The 24,985-nt window shown below is 32.1% G+C and overlaps 3 protein-coding genes across 5 annotated transcripts; 2 read left to right on the forward strand and 1 right to left on the reverse strand.

Annotated features, from left to right (window-relative positions):
- Nucleotides 1-4,940: 4,940 nt before the first annotated feature.
- Nucleotides 4,941-5,871, reverse strand: LOC123197429 (CDGSH iron-sulfur domain-containing protein NEET). Its single transcript, XM_044611737.1, has 2 exons — nt 5,539-5,871; nt 4,941-5,247 (listed from the first exon to the last, which is right to left on the reverse strand). The coding sequence occupies exons 1-2, from the start codon at nt 5,751-5,753 to the stop codon at nt 5,145-5,147; spliced, it is 318 nt and encodes a 105-aa protein (XP_044467672.1). The 5' UTR covers nt 5,754-5,871; the 3' UTR covers nt 4,941-5,144.
- Nucleotides 5,872-6,539: 668 nt separating this feature from the next.
- LOC123197775 (K(+) efflux antiporter 5-like) lies at nt 6,540-14,368 on the forward strand. Of its 2 annotated transcripts, none has more exons than XM_044612155.1 (20): nt 6,540-6,941; nt 7,616-7,659; nt 8,001-8,068; nt 8,211-8,295; nt 8,404-8,465; nt 8,666-8,741; nt 8,907-8,981; nt 10,985-11,056; nt 11,191-11,274; nt 11,379-11,447; nt 11,561-11,638; nt 11,764-11,852; nt 11,942-12,038; nt 12,142-12,195; nt 12,350-12,445; nt 12,827-13,015; nt 13,124-13,201; nt 13,286-13,330; nt 13,451-13,546; nt 13,938-14,368. In XM_044612155.1, exons 1-20 carry the CDS (start codon nt 6,725-6,727, stop codon nt 13,977-13,979), a joined length of 1,716 nt encoding a protein of 571 aa, XP_044468090.1. In that variant the 5' UTR covers nt 6,540-6,724; the 3' UTR covers nt 13,980-14,368. The 2 variants fall into 2 exon arrangements, with proteins under 2 accessions (XP_044468090.1, XP_044468091.1); XM_044612156.1 differs by having other exon boundaries at nt 6,541-6,941; nt 8,001-8,078.
- A 669-nt stretch (nt 14,369-15,037) lies between these two features.
- LOC123197776 (cysteine and histidine-rich domain-containing protein RAR1-like) lies at nt 15,038-18,813 on the forward strand. 2 transcript variants are annotated; one of them, XM_044612157.1, is made up of 6 exons: nt 15,038-15,285; nt 16,060-16,062; nt 16,191-16,273; nt 17,337-17,491; nt 18,101-18,321; nt 18,439-18,813. In XM_044612157.1, the coding sequence occupies exons 1-6, from the start codon at nt 15,169-15,171 to the stop codon at nt 18,532-18,534; spliced, it is 675 nt and encodes a 224-aa protein (XP_044468092.1). In that variant the 5' UTR covers nt 15,038-15,168; the 3' UTR covers nt 18,535-18,813. The 2 variants fall into 2 exon arrangements, with proteins under 2 accessions (XP_044468092.1, XP_044468093.1); XM_044612158.1 differs by lacking the exon at nt 16,060-16,062 and having other exon boundaries at nt 15,134-15,289.
- The last annotated feature ends 6,172 nt before the right edge of the window (nt 18,814-24,985 follow it).

Here is a 24,985-nt window from a genome sequence, read left to right on the forward strand (position 1 = left end):
GTTGGATTAGAGTGTCCCATCCACCATGTTGACGTTTGGTCTAATTCCGAAAACATTGATCATTGTATGCGATGTACACTAATAGGTATTGGCTTACGTGTGTCATTACATAATTGAATGTTATTTTATCTTTAATTTAAAATCATCCAATTATATGATAACATATATAAATACGTATTTATTTATATACTCAAAGTAAGTACACATAGTTTTATAGTTTAAAAATAATATTTGCAATAAGTGATCATTATAATAATGATAGGAAATCCAAACCCTAGTATAAATTACAGTTGTCCTAATTCATAGCCATGTATAAAGTTCCCTCAAGTCAAGAGCTTAATGGTAATGGTGTAAACGTGAATTTCATTAAAAAAATCTCAGTTAGACAGATATTGTTGATTTGGCAATCCACTGAAAACCAAGTGTGCACATGAACTCACATGAATACTTAGTTATCTTCCATCATTTACTCATTTGGTCTGCTAGTTTCGCCATCTAAATTTATGTAATGAATAAAACTATCTCACAGTCAGTGGTTCTTGCCCCCATGGTGAAGCAAGCAAGCAAGAAAGAATCCAGCAGCTTTGTGGCCAATAAGTTTTAAGGGAATAATACAAGTGGAAATTGTTAAGGGTTTGTACCTGCGTGTTGGTTGCCCAAGGAATTCCTGGTTGAAAATCACAAAACCCAGATAGAGTAACAGCACCATGAACAAGATATTAAAGAAGTATCAGGAAATTTACAATCCAGTAAAGTTAACAAACTTTCAACCTTCACTCGTCTACTAAATTGACCAGTCTCCAACTAACCAATTATCAACTCAGACTAAGGGTCGTTGTAGACTGGGCGGGTATGTACCAGGTCATTGCAGGAATGGATAAATCCGGTATGGATCCAAAAAGTGGGTAGTTCTATACAGGTAATAAGATTTGTATGAATCCATACCCGCAATAAATGTCCATAAGGTCTCCCATTAATATCATCAGTAAACGAGGGGAAGCATCTACTTTGCAGAAGTGTTTGTTCATAGTTCTAAAGAAAAGATTGCTAATCTTGTGGCACCAAGTACTTGTGCTTAGAAATCAGATCTCATTAGGAACAATGTGATGTAAAACCCAGCATAAAGAACAGGAATAAAAGGATCAGGCAACAGTTTAGAATTACAGGCTCAAAATCAGTGAAACAACAACAGATGTAAAGTTTCTTTTTTGACTTTGTCAGGTAAAAGACAAATGATGTAGGAAAAATAACTTCAATAAATATAAGGGCATGATAGGCAGCAGAAAAGAGCTATCTGTTGTGTTTCTATCTTCCTTGGCATTTCTATTTTGCTACAAGGGAAAAGCCACTCGAAAGTAGAACAATGAAGATAAAGAAGCTAAAGAATAACCAGCCCATACGCCCTTAGTTATCATATGCTTAGCTAAAAACAAAGTCATCATATCCTTTGTTCAAAACCTGCCCCAAAAGAATCTCTCATCTTCTCAATCCTTCTAGCCACCATTTCAAGTATTCGAAAAAATTACAACTGGTGTACTGGCAGACTAGGTAACACTAATTACACTAAAGTCTTCCACCCTTCCAATCTTCTTTCTAAACTCTCCGCAACCAGAAACCCAAAACTCCAAGGTCTTGAGATTACCTCCTAAAAGGATGAAACTATTAGCAAAAGATACAATTTTCCCATTTAAAGAACTACCACAACACTCTTTGATAGATTCACTTTAAGAACCAAAATATTAAATAATAAACCTCAATCACCATAACCAGTTTATTACCTTTCCCTCCCTCCTTAGTGGAAAAGGAAACGGTATAACCTGAGAATTAGTCCAAGCATCAACCACTAAAACAAACAAAAAAGGAAGAAACCATGTCTCTGATTATACTATGTAAAGGCAAAACAATATGTTTGTTAATTTTTGTTTTCTACTTGAGGTATACCTGATTCACACATAAAAAAAGAGTAATTACGGATACAGGTCCAAAACTAGTAACTCGTACCCTTTTTTTCTGATACCCACAAGTAAAAACCTGTTTTGCCAAGCCTAGCCCATTGTGGGTAGGCCCAGCACAGCACATTGAGATGGATTTGTTTAGATTTAGTCATCTCAGGCCCGACAAAACCAACATTTTTTGTAAAAAAACACCCCTCCAACACCTAACACTAGAGGTGAATTGATCTAATCCAAGCCGCTGAAGTTTGGATCGATGTTCCGCACAAATGAGCGAGTTCTAATTGAAGAAAATTTACCTTCAATTTAGCTTGGCTCAAACCTTCTCATCGTGCTGACATAGCCGGACTGAAAAGCTGACACGCCAACAATTCTTCTTCTGTTTTTTATGATGATACTTCTACTTCAACAATTTAAAAAGTCAAGCTTGTTTAAAATTCAAATTGAATTTAAATTAGTTTTTATTTAAATTTAGTTTGACTCAAATCTGTTTTTATCTAACATCCTATTTTTTAAGGTGACATACTAACAAGTGTCACATCTAACTCAAAATTAATATTGTATTAAATCCAATTCATAATGAGAGATTTGAGTCGAAATAGTACTTAAGTAAGTAATAAGATTAAGATTCTTATTTAAATAAAATTAATATTGGGCATCCAACCTATTGGGTTCATACAAAACTAGACCATCAAATCTACTTGTAAACTCCTATATTATAAAACTAGCCACTACTAAGGATTATATTCATTCCAAATATTATATTATATTATGAGCTTTAATAATACAAGAGAGTTTTTCCTTCATCTATTTCTTTCTAAGTTCTTTATATTTTCTAAGTTCTTTATAATTGGTAGCAAAGCAAGGGTCAGAACTCAAGAAGGAAGAACCGTGGTTAATGAAAGCAACATGACTTATACAAGTTTGGTGCAAGAGGAGGCATATAAGCAAGAATAAAATCCCCGTGGCCACTCAAGATCTCTCGATGCATTAGGATCAGTGCAGATCAAACTGGTTAAGATAGAGCTAGGCCTTGTTGATGTTCTTGATACACAACATCAGCTAGAACAATTTGTAGAGGAAGTTGATGGTAAGTAAGAGACACAGTTAAAAGAGTTCTGCCAATCCACAAAGACCCAGTTGGAGAAGTTTGCAAATCTACACTTGATGTCATTGACAGAAGGTTCACAAAACAATTTTGGGAAAACACAGATTTCACCAAAGCTTTTAAGGGAAAAATGTTTGAAACATTAGCCAAGTATTAGGAAAAAGTTGATGAGATCAAATGGGGCTTGGAAGAATCTCAAGTAGACTAGGCAATTTGGAAAAAGGTAGCAGCCATTTGTTACCATAAAATCGATTTCCCCAAACTCAAATAGTCATCTGACCATCATCATCTTCACGTTATTCTATGTTTTCAATTTTCTTGAGTTTTTAATTTGGCATTGGAGATTCTCGGCTTTGAGTGATGAAAAGGAAGAAGTGCACAAAGTGGTAGGGCAAGTGGAAGGGAGTTAAAGGAAGAAGTTCTGATAAAATGAAGAATTTGGAGGTGAATAAATAGGGGAAATCGATCAAAAACTTTCAGAATAAGTACTTGTTTTAAAATGGCGAAGTTGGAGATTGGGTGAATTATCTCTCCTTCAATGGTGGCGCAACTTTCTCAAATCATGGAGGAGAATTTGGAAGAGTAATGAAGATGGTTAAGAAGAAATGTCACAATTCTTTAGGGCCGTTGCGGACATTTAAGCCATCGACATCATGACTATAGTGAAGTGTTTTGCTTGGTTGAGTGTTTTTGCTAGTTCTTTCAAAAATCAAAAGGTTTTAACTCTGATCTCATTTGTTAGTAGTTCTCTTCTTGCATCATAACTGTGGTTGGCGAGAATTTTGTCATCTAATTTTTGTTTTTGTCTTTTGAAAGTAGTTTGACAGCTCGATTTTGATGTTAACGTGTTGCTTATTAAAACTCATAATTCACGACTTTTATATTGATTTGTTTGTCTATTCATTCGCAAATCTCAAAGCCTTTAATTATCTATTTGTTGAGTTTTTTACCTTTTCGAGAATACTATACAGAGGAACCGAAACCAACTGACTAAGTTTCGAGTGGAAACCCATTTTGATCTGTTCCAATTCCTAGATCTTAGGAACCGACCAATTTTAGTTCTGATGCGGTTTTTATTTTTTTTTCAATAATAAGATACCTAAACTTGCTTACCCCTAGTCCATACATCATGTCTACAACAGCTAAATCAATGTCTCATACAATTCATTGAAGTTCGGTGCAACCAATGAAAGATGAAGCCACTGAGTGATATCACAAAGTCCACATGGGGGCAAGACTATGTGACTAGAGCTCACGAAAGAGAGCAACTTTGGGAGGATGATGAGGATGTCACACAAATAAGTGGGCAGAATGTCACGTTCAGTCCAAATTCAAGGATCCATTAGGCCTAATCCATGATGGGAGACCAGGATACAAAGAGTACTACAAGATTATGCTTAGAAGCTTTCCAGATGCTCCAAAATATTCTTTAATAGTATATGCAACATGATAGGATCATAATTCTTATCTTATACGATTAATCTTGGTCGTCCAATCTATTCAATTTGTAAAGATCTAGATTGTCAGTTTTACTTGTAAATTCTTATATAAAGCTAACAAGTTTTATGGTAAAATTAATTCCCAGCACTGTTTTATTTTGAGAACCTTAATAATACAAGAGAGTCTTCTCTTTATCTCTTGCTTTCTAAGTTCTTCATATTTTCTTGATTGTTTGTTTTTAGGCTTTCTTCAAGCCAAGCACCACCATTTGTACACTAAGACTGCATGATTCCTTAGGGCCATGACACAAAGCAAGTGTCATATACAGAAATAAGCCAGCCCAAACCAGTTTACACCTTTATACCTACAAGACTGTTCTAAAAACAGTGGTGGTTTTCAACAAATCTAATAGATTATGCATCCTAAAATGATTCATGTAATTTAGAAGACAAATTTATGAGTTTTCTTTGTGTTGTGCGTAGTACAAGATAATCTAGGTTGATCAATTGGAAAACAAGGAAAGACTCAATGAATGTAGGCCAAAGTACAATTGGGCAAACCATTCAGTAGTTCATAATAAGTTTAAATAAGCCAAACAAGAAGAATAACTCAATAGCTCTGAGAAAGCAAATAGAGAAATAGTGTTACTGCTTCTTCAAAAGCAAAGGCCCAACATTATCCCCAGTAGCTTTGTTGTGCTTTACATGTGATCCATCACACAGAGGAAATGTTCCTGACCTCCAACATCTACACACGAACACAAATTATCAAACATTCAGCATAGAAAACAGGGAAATTAGAACACACACACACACACACACACAAAAGGCAAGAGAAGCATCATCATACGGTTGGTGAATAATTTATTAGTCTTGTAAACACTGCCAACTCTCAATATAATTAATTTGGGTACTCTCTGTGTGAAGATTTTCAATTCTATATTTCAACAGAAAAATGATGGAAATATGTTGATGAAAGGTCAAAAACATGATTCTAGCAATTTTCCAAAAATAAATTTAAAACATGTATCCCAACCACCTGCAATAAGCGGTGAGAGGCTTAGAGAGTTCTGTGACGACAACGGAATCCACCACCTTCTCTTCTGCCTTCCTGATATCTGGATTTATACCCTGACCCTCCGCCCTCACAACCACCAGGCGCCTAGGCCTCGCCGTTACAGTAGCTGCTCCCACCATCGGTGATTTGCTGTAACAGAATCCAGGCGCAGCCACCATGCTCAAAATTGACGCCATTGAATGATCCAAAAGTCAAAACCACACGCCCGCCGCAGCTGTCTAGAGTCTAGACGTCTCTTAATTTTGTTAATTGTTGCTCTCATACGGAGCAGGTAGGTTAGCCGTTTAAATCATCGTGTGGCCAACAAGCTGCCTTCTCAAACTTGGGTGAACGTGGCTGTGACACGTCACATGTAAAGAATCCACTGCCAACTTTCAAAGGCCACCCAAACTCTGATAAACTGACTGTCCGACCCTCAAGGCTTGAAAAATCTAATTTCTTAACCTTCAACAGTCAATTATTTCTATTAGTGAAAACTGTTACATGGCAAGGGAGAAGATTATTGACGGGAGCCTTAGTATTTTCTTTCTCACCTTCACTCTTATTAGATTCTACTTATCTCGTCTTCTTCAATTTTTTATCATCAATGATGGCTTTAATCGTTTTTTACATCTGATTAAATCTAATCTGAGTCTAATCTCCATTAAATTTGTTAGTATTCGATACTCTGTTATTTTCTTTATCCTTATTTTTAAACTTATTTTTATAGAAAATAATGAATTTTGCTCTAGATGAAAATGAAAAAAATTATCTTCATTGATTCGTTAGGGCAATTTAGAGTTTATGGCACATCCGCATGAATTGATTTTATCATTTTAACCAATTTGTCATAATAGTAAATTGATTATATGGTAGTTATTGACTTATTTACCCTCTTATCCGTCACGTGATTTAAAATTTAGTCATGGCTGATGTAACGTCACAACTACATTAATCAAATTAAGCAATAGTCTTCATCTCTTTCATTTGAAACTACAAGGAAAGTCAAATGGTCTTAAGGAGTCATTTTCATTTGCCTTCACCATCCCGCGCTTGACAGTTAAAATTTCTCATTTGTAACTACCATAAAAACGACGACGCTTCACCTCTCCGTCGTACATCCAAGTTGCCGCACTTTTAACAGAGCCGCGTGAATTTTATACTATCAATGGCGAAACGTAGGGTGCCTCGGTGCGCGTATTGTCTGGTTCTCATTTTGTTTTATGCGCGGATATGTGCGTCCATTAGATCAGATCAAGAGATCAGGGAAAGGTTTTATGGAAATCTTGTGAATTCTTCGGGGACAGATGCAGGAGATGGCAGCATAGCGAAAATTATCGATCGGGTTCTGGAGAAAGAGTTTCCTGAGAATGAGCAGTCTGCTGGTTAGGCTTTTTATTTTTTTCAAATTTCTCTTTCTGATGGTGAATTTATGGTTTGTGGTGTTTCGGGTTTTGTGATGGTGATTTATGCTGGTTTGCTTTAGGCTTAGTTAATAGACATTGTTGTTTAAAAGGCTGCAAAGGAGATTTGATTATAATATGTTTTATTATTTTGTTGAGAATTGAAATTGCACTCTTCTCTGAACAACTAATTATCCCACTAAGAGAGATGAAGTTTTAAGATGATAGTACTAATTACAAGAACAATAATTGCATTCGTTCCCAAATGATGAAAAATCTCTGAAGTTTAGAGAGTTATGCTTGGTAAGGTTGATTTTATAGGTCAAAGGCCATTGTTTCCTACTTCTCAAATATTTTAGGGTTTAGTGGGCACCAGTTTCGAGCTTAGGCTGGCAAAGCAAGTTCGGGAATTTCTAGATTACAAAAGAAAAAAGAAAAAGTTGATGTTATGGGCCCATCTCTATGCTTCAGATTTGGACTCCAAAATGTTTACCTTCAAGATGTGCCATGTTTCATGTTTATGTTTTTACTGATTTCAACTGTCAGTTGTAACAAGATTGTGATTCCCCTATGTACTTAATTGTGTTCCTTTGTTCTTGACTGGTTGCTTCACTGTTATTGAGTTGATACTTTCTCTTGCTTTCTATTATCACAAGGATCTGATGGAACAAGCTTCAACAGCAGTGTAGCTGATCAGCAAGTAGGTTTTCTTCTTCAATAAAGGCTATTGTGTAACAGTGTAATATTTTTTAATCATTTTTGGCTTATACTAAAGAAGGGAAGTGCCTGTGTGTGGACTGAAAGGGGAAATCCGAGATATTTTACATGCCATTTGTTTACCTTTTTTGGTTGGGTTCATTATGTTGCATATATGAAAGCTAAAACTAAATTGTTTAGCTTTTCGTATGCCAGTGACCATTGACAATGAATACAGTTAACTTCTTACTGTAAAAGTCTTTTCCCCTAGTTTAGTAACTAGACTCCTACTACTGTTTGCTTTCTCCTGCGTATGTCAAAGTTGAGTTGTGTTATGTATTTCAGGCTGTATTGGAGACTGTAGCAAAAATCACTCATGAGAAGGTCAAGAGGAATGATACACAAGAGGCGAAGTATGGGAATGTATAAATCCCTTGTGTTTCAAAACTAAAATTTGGGAATATATGTGATATATATACTGAAACCAGACATAATTATTTCTTCTGTTACTGAAATGAGTCTTTGTTTCCCTCTTATATTATGTATTTTTCTCAGTGGGACACGGTCATTTCAACTTCAAGATGTTTTTTCCCTAGAACAAGAACAATCTGATGATGCAACAACATTGATTGACAAGAAGGTGTCCTAAAGTTGTAATAGTTAATGTGCAAAGTTTAACAGATTCTTTGAACGGACAGTTTTCGGTTTTAATGTCATTTCTTACTAACTTTCTCTTACTTGATTCTAGGATAATGTGTTTGTAATGTCAAACAAGAAATCTAAGTATCCAGTACTTCAAGTAGATTTGAGGTTAGAGTCTTTACATATGCTTATTTATTTATATTTTGAATTTACTAGAATAAATATTAATCTTGAGGATGTTGTGATATGACAGTGGTACATTCGGTTCATTTTCACCTAAAAACTGTCATATTTTGGCATGACTCTAAGTTTCCTTTACTGCCTCATATTTTATGGTCTAATATATATTGCTTTCACTATTGGTGCAGATTAATTTCTGATTTGGTGGTTATCATAGTTTCTGCTGCCATTGGTGGAATTATCTTTTCATGTTTGGGACAACCGGTTTGTAGCATACAATTTAGTCGAATTAATCATTTAATTGCTTGTGTTGAGTGGTTATTTAGTTGTTAAACAGTTCATGCTAAGCAACATTAAGAGATTTTTATGATGCTTTATTGTGGAGTTCTTTATTTTTTCCTTTCTAACTTATTTTTAAATGCATGATAGGTTATTGTGGGCTACCTTCTTGCGGGTTCACTTGTCGGACCAGGGGGGCTAAAATTCATTAGTGAAATGGTGCAGGTGTGTTATTGTAAATAGCTTGTATTATTCTTTCTTGAAGTCATAATTTTATGTTCTATTGTTATATGCCTAGTGCTCACTTCGATTCTTTTCTTCTTTTAGCTATTGTCAATGTGATCTCTCTGATGCTAGTGTGTATTTGTACACTTAGTGCATGAGTTGTTTCTTGAAGATTTTCTTTACTTTGAGATCATCTTTAGGTTTATATTTTTCTTGGCAGATTGTTAGATAAATATACAAGTATTCCTAAAGCTAGCAAATACCCTGTTGAGTGACTGATTTTACATAATAATGTCATTGTATGTCCCAGGAGAAGAAAGGTTTTTCCAGGCTATTTGTTTAAGCCTCTTTTGTTAATAATAGCAAACTCTCTTTGTGACTGCTACAAAATGAATCATTTTCCATTGAGCTCATGTACTGGGGATCTTAGGCTTATTGTGAATTTGTAGATATTTCATCAACTATTACTGATCTGTGGTAGATGTGCCATGTATAGTGATTTGGTATTCCATTTTGTTTTTTGGTGATCATGATATTAGATAATGATAGACCCAATACATATATTATGAATATTAAAATAAAATAATGTTGGCAACAAGAGGTGTCAAGTCTTTCTAAAGGGCCTTCCCCATCAACCAAAGGCTTTCCAACCAAATAACAATAATCTTCTTCCCTCCTTCAATCCAATCATCTCTATTCATACTATTTAACTTCCAAATTCAAATATTTATCAAAATCATTTATGTTATCTTAATATTAAATATATTATCCTACTTTTATCCTATTCAGAAATATCTTATCCTAATCAAATATTTTATTTCTCTCTGAAAACCATCTTGTCCTTAAAGTGGGATCGTTTTGAGATTTTTTTTACATTTCTTTTTACCTAATTTGAAAAAAATCCCTCCCATTTTGCCACTAATGTTGTTAGTGATTGGAAAAATCAATTCTATGTTATTCACCATTGCCAAAAACACTACTCTGACATCCATGGCTGGATTCGAGCTGAGTCGAGCTCAAGCTCAGCTTGGTTTGCATATAGTAAGGCTCGAGTTCGTGGAAGCTAAACTCAAACGCGACTCAAATTTGGTTTAGCTCATTTTGAAATCAAGCTTTTAACTAGCTTGTTATTAAAATGATGTTGTTTTAATACATATTGGTCAAAACGACGTCGCTCTGTATTAAAATTTTTAATTCGCAAATATGATGAGTAACTCGAGCTCAAAAATGTTGGCTCAAGCTTGAGCTTGTATAGGGTTGGCTCGTTTCGGGCTCGTTCGAGTCAAGTTGGAGCTCGAATAAGCTCAGTTCGAATCCAGCCCTACTGACATCGTTTGTCTTAAGTACTATCGCATATGCTTCAAATCTCAAACTCGCAACTTTGTTCTTGCCAAATTCAACCTTATCTACTGCAAGAACTCTAAATCGAACTTTGATCTCGTTGTCAATCATGGGTCTTTTTACGACTTCCTCCTTAGACAACGACAATGGTGGTTGAGTTTCGATCTCGTTGTCTTCCTCAATCACCTTCTTTTTCACAATCTCCTTCCATTCCTTCCAACACCCTTTCAGTGACCAATGGAATTGGTCACTGACTCAGTTCCACTAGTTATATTATTCAAACTAGATTCCAAGGCTTCCAACTTTTAAAATAAAAGTGTTGACAATAAAAGATGTCTACTCCTTCCAAAGGCAGTAGCCTCCCAATCAGCCAAAGGCTTCCCAAATGACCCAAATAACAATATTCTTCTCCCCTACTTCAATCCAGTCATCTCTATTTATACTACCTTAGTTACCTTCTAAATTCAAATATTTATCCAAATCATTTATTTTATCCTAATACTAAATATATTATTCTAATCTTATCCTATTCTTAAATATCTTATCCTAATATTAAATATCTTATACTTATATTAAAATTTTATCCTAATAAAATATTTTATTCTAATAAAACAGTATCTTAATTCCTAAGAGGTAACATGTTTCTGTTTCTTTCATCACAGGTTGAAACTTTTGCACAGTTTGGAGTGGTGTTCCTTCTTTTTGCTTTGGGGCTAGAGTTTTCTTTGGCAAAGGTAACATTATTATTAGCTTTAATAAATTTCTGTGATTGGTTCCTATATGGTAGCTAATGCTTAAAATTCTGTGCTAATCTTGACATTTTTTCTTCTCTCTTTATAATATCTGTTTTGGATTTACATCAATGCAGTTGAGAGCAGTGGGGCCTGTTGCTGTTCTTGGAGGGATCCTACAGATTTTGATATTTATGTGCTTGTGTTCCATAACTGCTGTGGTATGCCACTGATAGCATTTGGATTTGGTTTTATAATGACATCTCAAAGTTATGATATCCCATGTAAATGGATTCTAAAGTTGAACTATCTGCTGATTTTGTAGTTGTGTGGAGCAAAGTTATCAGAGGGTATATTTGCTGGTTCCTTCCTGTCAATGTCATCTACTGCAGTGGTATTTTTTTGTGACTACTTTTCTATATTTCTGACCTTAGAATTCCTCCTTACATCTTGGCTTCTACTTTCTAAATTCTATGTATGGTTGATGCTTTCCTGTATGTGTACCAGGTGGTGAAATTTTTAGTTGAACAGAACAGTAATAATGCTCTGCACGGTCAAGTTACAATTGGAACACTTATTTTTCAGGTAATGTTTTAAGTGTGTGTGTACACACACACATTCAAATTTCAGTTTTTATATAAATTGCATTTGCAGTTGGAAGGTTGTATTCTGAGTATATCCCTTCATTCTTTGACCTATTGATATATCAGGATTGTGCTGTTGGTTTACTATTTGCACTGCTCCCAGTTTTGGGTGGCAGTAGTGGCCCTTTACAAGGAATGGTTTCAATGGGAAAGCTGTAAGTTTGTTTGTTTGATACTTTTTTTTTTCATTCTCTAGTATGAATGTTCTTCTCATTGTTTGCATTTTAATTGTCATTAACTTCAGGCTGCTGGTTTTGTCGGTATATCTCATTGCTGCATCTATTTTCTCCTGGACATTTGTTCCCCGCTTTCTAAAACTAATGATACAACTATCATCTCAAGTGAGTTTTACATGTATATTTTTTAAACATTTGCTTGCAATTTTCACCTTCACTTTTTATTAGGATTTTCTTTGTAAACTCACTGTCTTCAATTTTTATCCAGACAAATGAACTTTATCAGCTTGCTGCCGTTGCTTTCTGCTTATTATCTGCTTGGGTAAGTTCACTACACTGTCACTTGTTTTATAAAGGTTCATATATGCTCAACTATATATCCTTCCAAGTTTAAATTTACTGTTTCTGCAATTTGTATATATTCTGTTAAGTGGTCATACCCTTTGACAGTAGATTCTTTTGGAGTTCCTTTTCAGTGCAGTGATAAGCTGGGCCTTAGTCTTGAGTTGGGCTCATTTATTGCTGGAGTTATGATATCTACCACTGACTTTGCTCAACATACTTTAGACCAGGTACTTCTTTGTGCTTTATAAGTTCTGTTTTTCATACATTAGTTGCTAAATTCTCTCTCTCTCTCTGTTATTTTGTTCGTTCTATATTGAGCTTTTTGTCCATTGTTGTACATAGCCTGTGTTCTTTCTAATTACAAACTTGATAGGATTTCATGGCTTGTCATTTGTATGAAACATCATAAGTGCCAATTTGCAATATTTTTTCATAAAGCCCTGAAATTGAGTGGCTGATCTCATAAAATGTCAATTACCCACAGGGATGTGTTCATTCAAGATGCTGCATTATTCTGGTTGTCACTAACAAATTTTTTTCATTTGTTAGTTTCATTTCTGAAAATATTTGGACATATTTCCTGAATTTGATGTGATTCTGCTCTGTAGGTGGAGCCAATTCGTAACCTGTTTGCAGCTCTCTTCCTTTCGAGTATTGGAATGCTTATAAATGTACATTTCCTATGGAACCATGTGGACATTTTGCTAGCATCTGTTATTCTGGTTATTGTTGTAAAGACTGGTGTCGCTACTATAGTTACCAAGTTGTTCGGGTATAGCATTAGGACATCATTCCTCGTAAGTTGGTTTCCTAAGCTTATACAACAAATACATTATTATGCATATAAGATGCAGATTCTTTAGTTTGTGTTTGTATTTTTTATCTCTTTAACTTATATGATGTAGGTTGGTGTATCGCTTGCCCAAATTGGAGAGTTTGCTTTTGTTCTTTTAAGTCGAGCCTCAAATCTTCATCTCGTAGAGGTGACATCTGTCTCTCTTTCCTGATGCTTGATTTATGCCCTAATAAATTTTTTTGATTAACTTAATACCTGGGTGATTATACAGGGAAAGATGTACCTGCTACTTCTTGGAACAACAGCTTTCAGTCTGGTAATTTGTTGAATGATATCTGCACATGGAAACTTTAAATAGCTTTTTTTTTTTAAAATGTCATTTTAAATTCTTCCTTGGGTGAGCCATTATTTGATCATGGGAAAGGATGATCTACAGGTAACAACTCCTCTTCTGTTCAAATTGATACCTAGTGTTATGAGCTTGGGAGTTCTTTTGCGTTTGTTCCCCTCAGAGAGCACCCCACGTGATGAGGTTTCTTTCTCTCTTTTAGGACATGTTAGATGTTGTCTTTATCTACCATGGCATGGTCAATTAAGTTTAGATTCAAACTGAGCTAAGTTTAAGCTCGAACCAAGTTTTAAGCTCGGTTCAATACTATAGTTGAGCAAAAATAACTAAAACGACGTCATTTTAATACGTATTAGTAAAAAATGATATTGTTTTAGTTGATTCGTATTGAATTTTTTGGGCTCGTGAGTTTGATGAACCGAACACCCTTAAAACTCGAACTCAAATAAGCTTAATTCGAATCCAATCCACTCCTATAGTCAATTGTTATTTTAGCATACAAAACTTGAAATGACCAGCTATCATTGAATTCTCCAATATTTTAGACTTCTTGTAATTCTGTTTATTTTGACAGGAGAAATCTTCCCTTATTGAAGTGCATAACAGAATATTGTGATCCCAAGTGAATACTAACAGGAGAAATCTCAATGATCTGCAAAATCAGGGTTTGGTGCCATTATCATTACCTTACAAGGTCTCATTATTTGAGGGCAGTCTGGGTATCAGTTGCACCAAAGCTCATCGCGGGAAATATACATTCATTTTTTTTTTTTAATCAAGGATTTCATTTGTATTTGTTAGACAAGTAAGCCTAAGATACGGCCAAACCCATAATATTTCAATATTCTTTGCATTGTAAATATAATTTTGTGGGTCCATGACCCCTTCTTCATGCAAGTCAGTTTGGCATGTTGTAACCTAGAGCGGAAGTTTAAAGTGTTAGGAAAAAAACTTGAGAAGCATTAACCAGGTTTATGAAATACAGAGTCAAATATTGCTTATTCATACGGTACGTCGTATCGAATTATTTGCTTTAGCACATTGGATTGTTTTACTCAATTCCATGATGGGCATTCGTGTTGTTTATATCTTTTGTAACAAATTTTGGCTTCACAGGACAGGACACTACCCACACTAACAATTATTATGTGATTATTTAATTTAACACCATCCCCACTTACAATAATATAGTGTTGTCTTTGTTCGAACATTATTTGAATGGATAAAGATAAATCGTCTTTGTCTGTTTGAGGAGACGAAGACGATTTGTCTTTATCTCTTTGGACGAAGACCTGTCTTTCTCCATTTCATTAGCAGTCGACAATGTCTCTCGAGCGATCGAAACAGAAAGATGAGTGGAAAGAGTTGGTTGTTGGTCAAAATGGAGAAGGAAAAAACCCTAAAAAAGAAATGGCATTTTTCAAACTTTAGGTGAGATAAAATATTAATTTAAAAAAAATTGTTAAATAACAGTCTAATCTTTAATCCTATGCAAAATTTTTTAAAATTTTACATGTGGAAGTTTGAAAATACACTTGACCTTAGTGGGAATAAGTCTTTCGGCCTTTCCCTATAATAGTAATTCGAAATCAGAGTATCCATTGCGTTACTCATTTTCTGTTTTAGCTGCAGGTGCAAATGGACCTCGGCCCATAAGTTTTGATGAAGCTACCTTACCCTACATATGCGGAAAGAACGAAAAATGAAATATAGCCTTTGGGTTGGGAGGGACTCCTTTGAGACGACAACGAATCCCTAAATATTTACATTTGAGTCTTCGCCAAGTCTTCTACCTGAGACAGAGAATGGAGAATCAGCAGCGAAACGAACAGGTGGTAAAACTTCAGTGTCAGCGAATTGGCTGTAACGCGATGTTTTCTGAAGATGATAATCCTGAAGATTCCTGCACTTACCATGCTTCCGTAAGTATTCGGATTTTATCGTTTTGCTGTTTCTTTTTTTCTAAATTTTGATCGCTGATTGTTTCCGATTAAAAGGAAACTGACTGCATTACTTCTGTTGTAGTAATCAATAGTCGGTTTTGTATTTTCTCGAGGGATTTAGATTCATTGATGTATGAGTGAATGTATCTGATTTACGAAACAATGATAAACAAAATAGTCCAAGTTTCTGAACGAAAGGAGTTATGGTTTCGATAATTGTACTAGTAAATAGCCTTGATATTAAATCCGTGTCAACAAGTTCTTGTCAAATTTGAAGAATATATGCAAAGATAGATTGAATTGATCACAGAAAACATTGCGAACTTGCCTTTTATCTTTGATATTGTTTGTGGAAATTGAAATGTTTGATGCCATTATTTTCTAAACAGTATAATTATAGGAATTACAAAGTATTTTATTGGGTAGCAGTATAAATACAGAGAATTGATAGCAGTGTGTTATTAGTCGTTCAAACTTATGTTTTAAACCTATATTGGTTTTTTTCTTCAGTGGGTAATTTGTTTCTTTTTGGATATATCTGATTGTTTAATATCTTTTTCGGAAATAATTTGAACTTATATATAATTTGTCATGCTTGATAATTGTTTTTTAAGTGGTTACTGAAGTATGATAATTTCATGTCTAATTGCAATTAAACTTTGCTCAGTGTTTTACTTATCATGCTGATACCCCGTTTTTTATCTTGCATGGTTGTGGCTTCGTTTTACCACGTTGGCATATTTAATCAATCAGGGAGTAAGTCAGACATTCATATATTTACTTGTTTTGAAATAGTTTTTTTTTTCTTTTCTAAAAAAATAATAATAATAATAAATAAGATCATGTATTTTCCTTACACAATTAGTGTTAATTCCATTATCCAGCCTTTTTTTCATGATGGGATGAAAGAGTGGAGTTGTTGCAAGAGGAGAAGTCATGATTTTAGCTTGTTTTTAGAAATTCCAGGGTAAGTGCTGTTCATATTTCATTATGGTACTTGAAAGTTTATAAACAGAAATTGTTTGTCTCTGCACTAGCAGTCGATCATAAACTAATAGAGTATACTTATACAAAGTAGTAGATATGTTTGCCATCCTCAAATACTTGCTCTGTATTGGTGAAGCATGTAGAATTTCTGGTGATGTTGTTATCACTCGGTTCTGTTCTTGGATGCCTTTTTTTCAATCAAACAATTTATTATTTCTGTATATCATTTTAGTTCCTTCATGAATTTGATCAAATGATAAACAACTCATTTGAATATGGAGATTATGCAATCTCTCATCCAGAACATAGTTGATTGGTTGCCTTCAGTTTCAAAAGTTCCACTTCCTCAAATTATCTTTTACAGAAATATATTGAGCCACTTATTGGTTTTCTTGTGAGTCCATGAAAGTTGGCTTAATTTCGTATGAATATAGAAAGCCGTAAACCATATAACACTAATTTGCAACCAAAAATGGTTCTGAATACTGGAAATGCATCCAACAATTTTGTTGTTGAACATGTTCCACTGCCATTCTATTCACAATCCACATTTATCATCTGTGAAAGAAATATATATACACCAGCGTGCAGCCAAATTGAGGGACTATATTTGATCATTTTAACTTGGTGCTTCATCTGTACATATTTTTGTTGTAGACAAAGGAAAAGACTGTGACTTTGGGTGTGAGAGGGCAGATTTGTGCCACTAACACTGCAATACTTATATCAGTGGTCAATGGATAAAGGAGAAATGAAAATGATTAAAAGAATTAGAGAAACTGCAAAAACATACCATGTTCCAACATTTCATAGATAGGATTGATTTATTATAGGGGCAAAGTTTGCCTGTAGTTGTTAAGTTGAATGTGATTAGTGTAATTGTTCTTTCAAATTAATTTATTATAGGTTCACTTTTTGTTGAAGCAACAGTCTGTTAAGTATATTTCAGTCTAGTTACACGAGTTTTCTTGCCTTTTGCATATTAAATTATTTGCCAAGCTTATATTAGTAGTAGTTGCTCAAAGTTTCTTCTATTAATGAAGATGTAAGACAGGTAAGCACACTACTGAGAAACCGGTGTTAACAAAAGCCACTCCAAAACCTGCAGTTTCTGTTCCTTCAGCTGCTCCTATGTCCACTACTTCAGCAAGAGAACTTTGCCCTAGATGTCAGCAGGGCTTCTTTTGTTCAGATCATGGTACACTTTTTCTACACTTTTTCCTATGGATATAGAGAATGTACATTGTTTGTGTCTTACTTTTTGGGCTTAATGGCAGCAGAAGATTTCTAATTTGTTTTTCATAGTATTTTGGTGCAATAGTGGTAGCTCTGGGAGCCCTAAATTTGTTTGTTTGTAGCTAGCATAAAAGTCTGAATAACTCAGTAGAAAGAATCTTTATTCTATTCATGTCTACTCTCTGTTACATTCCTCGTGAATGGGAGAAAAAAAGGTGAACCATGTGCTTTCAATCTTACCGGTGTCCTAAAAATTGTGGAAGTTTAAACTAAGTTGCTTTTACTTATTTATTTTCAAAACTGGGGTTTTGGTTTGCAGATTCAAAGTGATGAAAACATTAAAATTGAAATGTTCTGGCTTTTTTAGTGGCTCCTATAAGATGCCAGCTTCATGCCATGGGAAATATTGTTTTTTTAACATATAACTGATGCTCCTTTCTTTCCCAAGCACATTGTAATTTGAAGTGCATTTAGTCGTTAACAGAATTAAGTAACTTTCATGTTGCATAGCTTCCATATTTTCCTTTCAATTCCATGTTGTTTTGTAAGCTGAGGAAGGACTTCTGTATAGGTTCACAAGCCAAGGAACCGAACCATTCAGTCAATATAGCACCTGCTGAAAGCAATGTAGATGTTCAAGTGCCTCCTGCTCCAGTGAAGAGGATTGATCTAAACCAGCTGCAAACTTGCAAAAATAAGGGATGTGGTAAAACTTTCAAAGAAAAGGATAATCATGAGACTGCATGTAGTTACCATCCAGGGCCTGCTGTGTTTCATGACCGGATGCGAGGGGTGAGACTTTGTTATAACTAAATGCACCTCTTTTATAAGCTTCTATCTTAGTTGATATTTATATTGAAGTCAAGTCAATGTTTTATGGTATATATGTATGTTTGTTTTTTATTTCAGTGGAAGTGCTGTGACATTCATGTGAAAGAATTTGACGAGTTCATGGATATTCCACCTTGCACCAAGGGGTGGCATGACGCCAATCCAAGATCCTGAACAGCAGACATGATTGTGTTTTCATTGATCAACACTTCACGATGGGATACTTGTATTAAATTTATAAGTCTCTTTTCCACCCTTCTCTGATAAGAGCTTTGGAGAAACCAGGTTCTATGACTATCTATTTGTATTTTGCATTTTCAGATTTCTGAGTGTTACTATGTTGTGACATTAAGTCATATCTAAATGCCCTATTAAGGTGCTGCAACAGAATTTGATAAATTTATTTCTAATCTTTTCCTCCCTGGTAGGCCTAACTTTTGGGGGTTGTTTTGACTTTTGACTGTCCATTAAATACAATAAAAAACCCTAATACATTGTTAAATTATTAAAAATGGATGATAATTCTATTGAGTTTGGGCTTGAATGGATGGTAATTTTAATGGGTTTGGAAATGGTTGGGTGGTGGTGGCTATGATTGTTAAGTTTTTCAAACTTAGAATTGCATTAATAGTGTATTACAAGTTTTCACCCTTGGGGATAGGGTTGAATTCGAGCTTAATTGAGTTTAAGTTTAAGTGAGTTTGAATTCAGTTTGATTTGAATGAAATCAAGTTTGAGTTTAAGCTCCTTTTAAAGGTATTCGAGTTCAACTCATTTAAGAAGAATCGAACTCAAGTTTAGCTTGAGTTTGAGTTTGATTCGGTATTAAAACAATATTATTTTGATATGTATTAATTAAAATGATATCGTTTTAATTGATTTATATATAATTTTTTTAGACTTACGAGTTTGACAAACCAAATACTCTTAAAATTCGAATTCGAAAATATATAACTCTCAAATTGAATTTAAGTTTATTTGAGTTAACCTTGTTTTAAGGGTATTCACCGAGTTCAAATAATATTAGTTTAAATCCATTCTTATATAAAAGTGAATTAAACCACTCAATAACAAAAGGCCAAAGGATTATTTTTCACCTAAGTTTAGGTGTGATTCCAAAGTGAAATCCACGAGATTTGAAAAATCTGAAGTCTCACCCGTTAATTAATTGAGGTTAAAATTTTCTATTAGTAGGGATAAAATCGTTATCTTATTAATAATATTAAAAAATATAAAATTTATTACATTTTTTTCCCTTAAGTTTTAAAAACTAACATTTCACATTTCTTAAAGTTTTTTTATTTTGAAAAGTCATATTTTTCTTCAAAACTTTAGAATTTTTGTCTTTTTCTCCAGTCACTTTCTTCGATGATTTGGAAAGAACAACGATGAAGTCTCTTTGTTGAGGAAGAGATCTGGATCTCTTCCTTGACGAAGAGATCTGAAATCTCTTCGCCAAAATCTCGTTGAATCTCTTTGCCTCTAACAAAAAGATCTGTTCTAGATTTATTTATGTGCGTTAACCAATGATTTAAGGTAGAGATGAAAGGTCGTTGTCGTTAGAGATAGTGGTTAGAAAGATTAAAGAAAAAATTTAAAAAGAAAATGTGAGCTTTTAAAATTAGAAAACTTTATATAGGGATAAAATTGTTAATTTTTAAAGCTTGAGAAAGAAAATATAATAAATTTTATATTTTTAAAATATTATAAAGAATTTTGATGATAATTATATTATAAATAATAGGGGATATTAATTAAAATAGACACTAATTTTTTCGTTTAAACTTTTTTAGGTAAACTTACAGTGATTTTACTTTTTTAAGCAAATTTAATTTTGTTTTCAATTACATCATTATCGGCTAATTACATCACTTTCTCGGTTAATTATATCAAAATATTTTTTTTGATAACCTATGCACATTCTCTATTTGTTAGGTTATGATTTGAAGATTCAAAAACTTATTCGAAATGATTAATTTTTGTTATAATATAGATTGAAACGAAAAGATTAACATAAGTACAAAGAAGGGTGCGTGAGGGTGTGCACAGATGCATAAGAGTGCGTAAAAAATATGTAGGGTGCGTAGAGTGTGTAAAAGGTGCGGGTGCATAAAACTTATTTTAAAATACATATATATATATATATATAGGGGTGCGAAGACGGTGCGCGCCCTCTTCACACCTCTGTTTTATATATATTTATAAATAATAATATAATATAATATTTAAATTTTATTATTATTATTTATATATTATATTATATTATATTATATAACTCGTGCACCTTATATACTTTTAACTTATTTTACGTATCATTTACCCACTTTACGTACCATTTACCCATCTTATGTATCCTTTATGCATTCTACATATCTTACACACCCTTTACGTACTTTATGCACCATCTGCTTGCACTCATTATTCTCTTCGTTTATGTTTATTTTTTTGTTTTTATCTATATTTAAATAAAAATTTATCAATTTTTAAATATGTTTTAAATCTTTGAAACATGATTTACTGAATCTTCAAATAAGAACTTATTAAATCTTTAAAAAAATTATATCAAATTCAACCTAATTAGTTAAAAGTGACGTAAATAATAAAAAATAATGTAATTAGTTAAGTGAGTGTTCTTAAAATTATAATTAAATTTACTTATAAAAGTAAAATTACTGTATATTTATTTAAAAAATTTTAAACAAAAAAATTATTATCAATTTTTAATTAATATTCTTAAATGATATTTTAAATTTTTTTAATGATATGATGTGTTGTTAGAAATGCACTTTTGATGGGAAATAGTCCTTTTGGCCGTAATAAAATTAGTAACAGTGTAGGTTGGAAGAAGTGGGGGTGTGTTGCTGTTTGAGAGAGAAAATAAAATAAAATAAAATAGTGGACATCAAATCACAATTACAGTAAAGCATCACGGGTCCTATGATGGGTATAATCAATCCCTCTTAATTCCTACCATCGACTCCCTGTCCTTCCTTTATCCGCTCTTTGACCCTTTCTTTTGTTTTGACTTGTAGTTATTTCATTGACCTCTTTTACTTTTTTACTTTGTTCTATTTCATTTTTTTAACTTTAAAAAATTACCAGTGTTGGAATTTGAACACTCGGGGCCTACGTGGCAAAAATGAACCAGAATCCAACTCAATTATTATTACATGACGACCAGCATCAACCCGTTGGATAATACCAACTATATAATGTTTTTATACATTATTTATTTTATTATTTTATCTATATTTCATTAAAAACGAAAAAATAAAAAAATTATTCCTAAAGCAAGGACTGCTGACATATTTTTGGACCCACATTGGGTCACGCTGGTACTACGCTGACGGCGTTTACCGGCGGATAAACAGCCGGGTCCTCTCTGATGTGATGCCCCGGCTTCTGCAACAAGTCAGCTGTCACTCTCTTCACTCTCACAGCTCTCTATGATTCCGCCACGTGTTTCCACCTGCCTCGTTTACAAAAGGTTTTATTTATTATAAAATTTAATTGATTAATAATTAATTATCATTTACTTGAAAAAATGAGCTGAAGCGTTGCATGATTAGTGATCAGAGATCCGTCCGGCTCAAGGATCCGTGTTAGATACGCTGTGTTAATCTGAATTGTTGGGTTTTGAGCCAATACAGCCGTCAGATGAAGATCAGACGGCTGGGGATACTTATCAGATGTCCAACCACAGAGTAGAAGTAGTCCAATCCCGATATGAAAAGGTGGACCCCAGATGGCTTAATTGATAATTAAATTATTAATCCCAAAACACGAAAAAATAATAATAATAAACAAAAGCATATAAAGAGGATGCACGGACAGCTTTATACGACAAACCTGTTTATTGCTAAAGTGCTGCTGTTTGTTGCAGCGGAATCAGATTTTACAAGTTACAACTCCTGATCTTATTATTATTATTATTATTATCATAAATATTTATAAATATGACTTAATATAATATAAATAAAACTTATATATAATAAAATATATAAAATTAATATAATATAATAAATATATTATATAAAATAGTCTTAATTATAGATACAAATTAATATATTTTTTAAATAAAACAATTATATAATTAGGTTGTATATAAAAAATATTAATTTTTTAATGTAAATATGATATTTTCTAAAATAATAATATTTTAATTTTTTTTAAATTTATTATTTTAGTTTTTAAATTTTATATCATACAATACTTGATATATAATATAAAAAATTAAATTTTTGATATATGATTCGATTACTATTATTAATGTTATTTTTTGTAAGTATTATTATTATTATTATTATGCAGTGATTGGATTATTATTATTTTTGGCTTTTTTATTATTATTATTATTATTATTATTATGTCAAAATTATATCCTATAATATAATATATATATTATCAATATGAATTGATATATATTTTAACAAATATATAATATAATAATAATAATAATATATAATTTTAAAAATATTTATAATATTTATTATAATAATATATTAATTAATTTTTTAATATATATATATATATATTATATCATATAAAAAATTAAATTTTTAACTTACAATATATTACTGTTTCACTATCATAGGTAATATATGAGCAAAATAATTGAAAATTATTATGTTGATATTTAAACTCTACGCAATGACAACTCAATTAAGTAGGTCGATAATTGAATACATTATTAATAATTATTAATAAAATTATTACAAGAGGGACATGTGTAAGTACTTTTTTGTCCTTTGAGCAACTCATAATTGTCTAATAAATCATTGCTTCAATTTCATTCCTAATCAAGTATAGGGCGTTGGGGTGAAATAATTTGTTTATACTATAACCACTTCATTAGTTGTACAGATAATTGAATTAATTTATTAAGAGTGGGGTTTTCTTTTTTCAAATTACGAAAAAATATCATCTGAATTGGATTATCACTTTTTAAAAATTAAATAAATTATATTGAATAAAATAAATCTTGGATTGGTCGGATTATTACTTTTTTGGGACAAACCGATCATCACATCAAATTATTGAATCAAATAAGTTAAAAGTTTGAATTTAATATATTACCAATTAGTCAAAAAATATTTGAACTCATATTTTTTTATATATAAAAAATTATCTTTTATTACTCAAACTATCCTTAAAAGTTTATTAAGAATAGTGTTGATTGATTGTACCAATTACATGCACAAGCTAATAGGGGTAATTTAAATTTGTTATTTAATAATTATATAATTATTTTTAAATTTATCCATTTATTTATGCTATTGGTTTATAAAAAAATTATATATAAATCTTACTTTTGAATTATTAAGTTTTAAATTGAATTTTACAAAATATTTATTTAAAAATTAAAAAAAAAACATTTTTTAACTTCTAAAAATGTAATTTAGCGAATAATTAATTTGACATAAAATTAAGATTAATAGTTAATTTTGTATCAATATCCATAAAAGGGGTAATAATTTGCATCGAAAAGATAACAGAAATGACAGTAATGTGTAGTTATGAGAAAGAAGAGATAGAATGGGGTTTTCAACTCAACTCATTTAGAGTTATTGTATGACAGAATTATATATATTGCGCTTATATGTATGAAGATTGAAATTTATATTACACAAAATCAATTGATTTATGTTAAGGTCCAATTCACATACTTATATAATACCCCGGCTCAAATGTTAGCACTTAAGTTATTAGACTTGTCTTTTTGACTGGGTGCATTGTCATTTAACCTATATTATACAAAACCAATTTGTTTGTGTTAAGATCTAATCCACAACACTAATATATCACTCTCTTTTATTCTATTTATTAGATGTGAGAATTTTTAGTCTCCAACATTGTAATAGTAATTTGAGTAACAAAATATAATATCTCATATATAAGATAATATAAATTTAAATAATATATTAAGATTAAACTTTTGATTTATTTAATTCAATAGTTATTAGGTTAATCACTAGATTCGGGATTTATTTTATTCGATATGATTGACTTAATTTTGAAAGGGGTGATCAAATTTAAATAGGATTTCTTATTATTAAAAAAAAAAAAAACTCAATAGGAGTGTGTGGGGTTAAATCTAGTGTGGTTTGAATTTTTTTAAACCAAATGAAAAAGTACAATTTGATTTTATTTGAATTATGATTTGAATATATTAAAATTATTCACTAATAAATATATATTATCTAATAAAATTAATTAAATTATAGTTTTATAACATAATATAAATACGTAAAAAAAATGAAATATATACAATATATATATAAAGAAAATAACAAAAATAAATATAAAAAATAAATTATATTTTTGATTACTTATTAAAAATGTTATTAAATGTAGTTATATATATGTATTTTAAAAAATATAATCTATTATTTAATTTAATTTAAAAATTATCCAAATTATAATTTAAATTAAATTTTTTAAAACTGATCAATCTAAAGTAAAACATAATTGATAAGGGACACGATCCAATTTTATAGCTTTAATTGAATTATCCACGTGCTTGCAACTGAATTCAAATCAAAACAAACAATACAGAACAACATATTGTTTGAACGTAGCAAAAACGAGAGTGGTTTTAGCGTTTCACAGAAATTTAGCCCTACCC

The sequence above is a fragment of the Mangifera indica genome, chromosome 15 (assembly GCF_011075055.1).
Source record: "Mangifera indica cultivar Alphonso chromosome 15, CATAS_Mindica_2.1, whole genome shotgun sequence".
Classification (NCBI taxonomy): domain Eukaryota; kingdom Viridiplantae; phylum Streptophyta; class Magnoliopsida; order Sapindales; family Anacardiaceae; genus Mangifera; species Mangifera indica.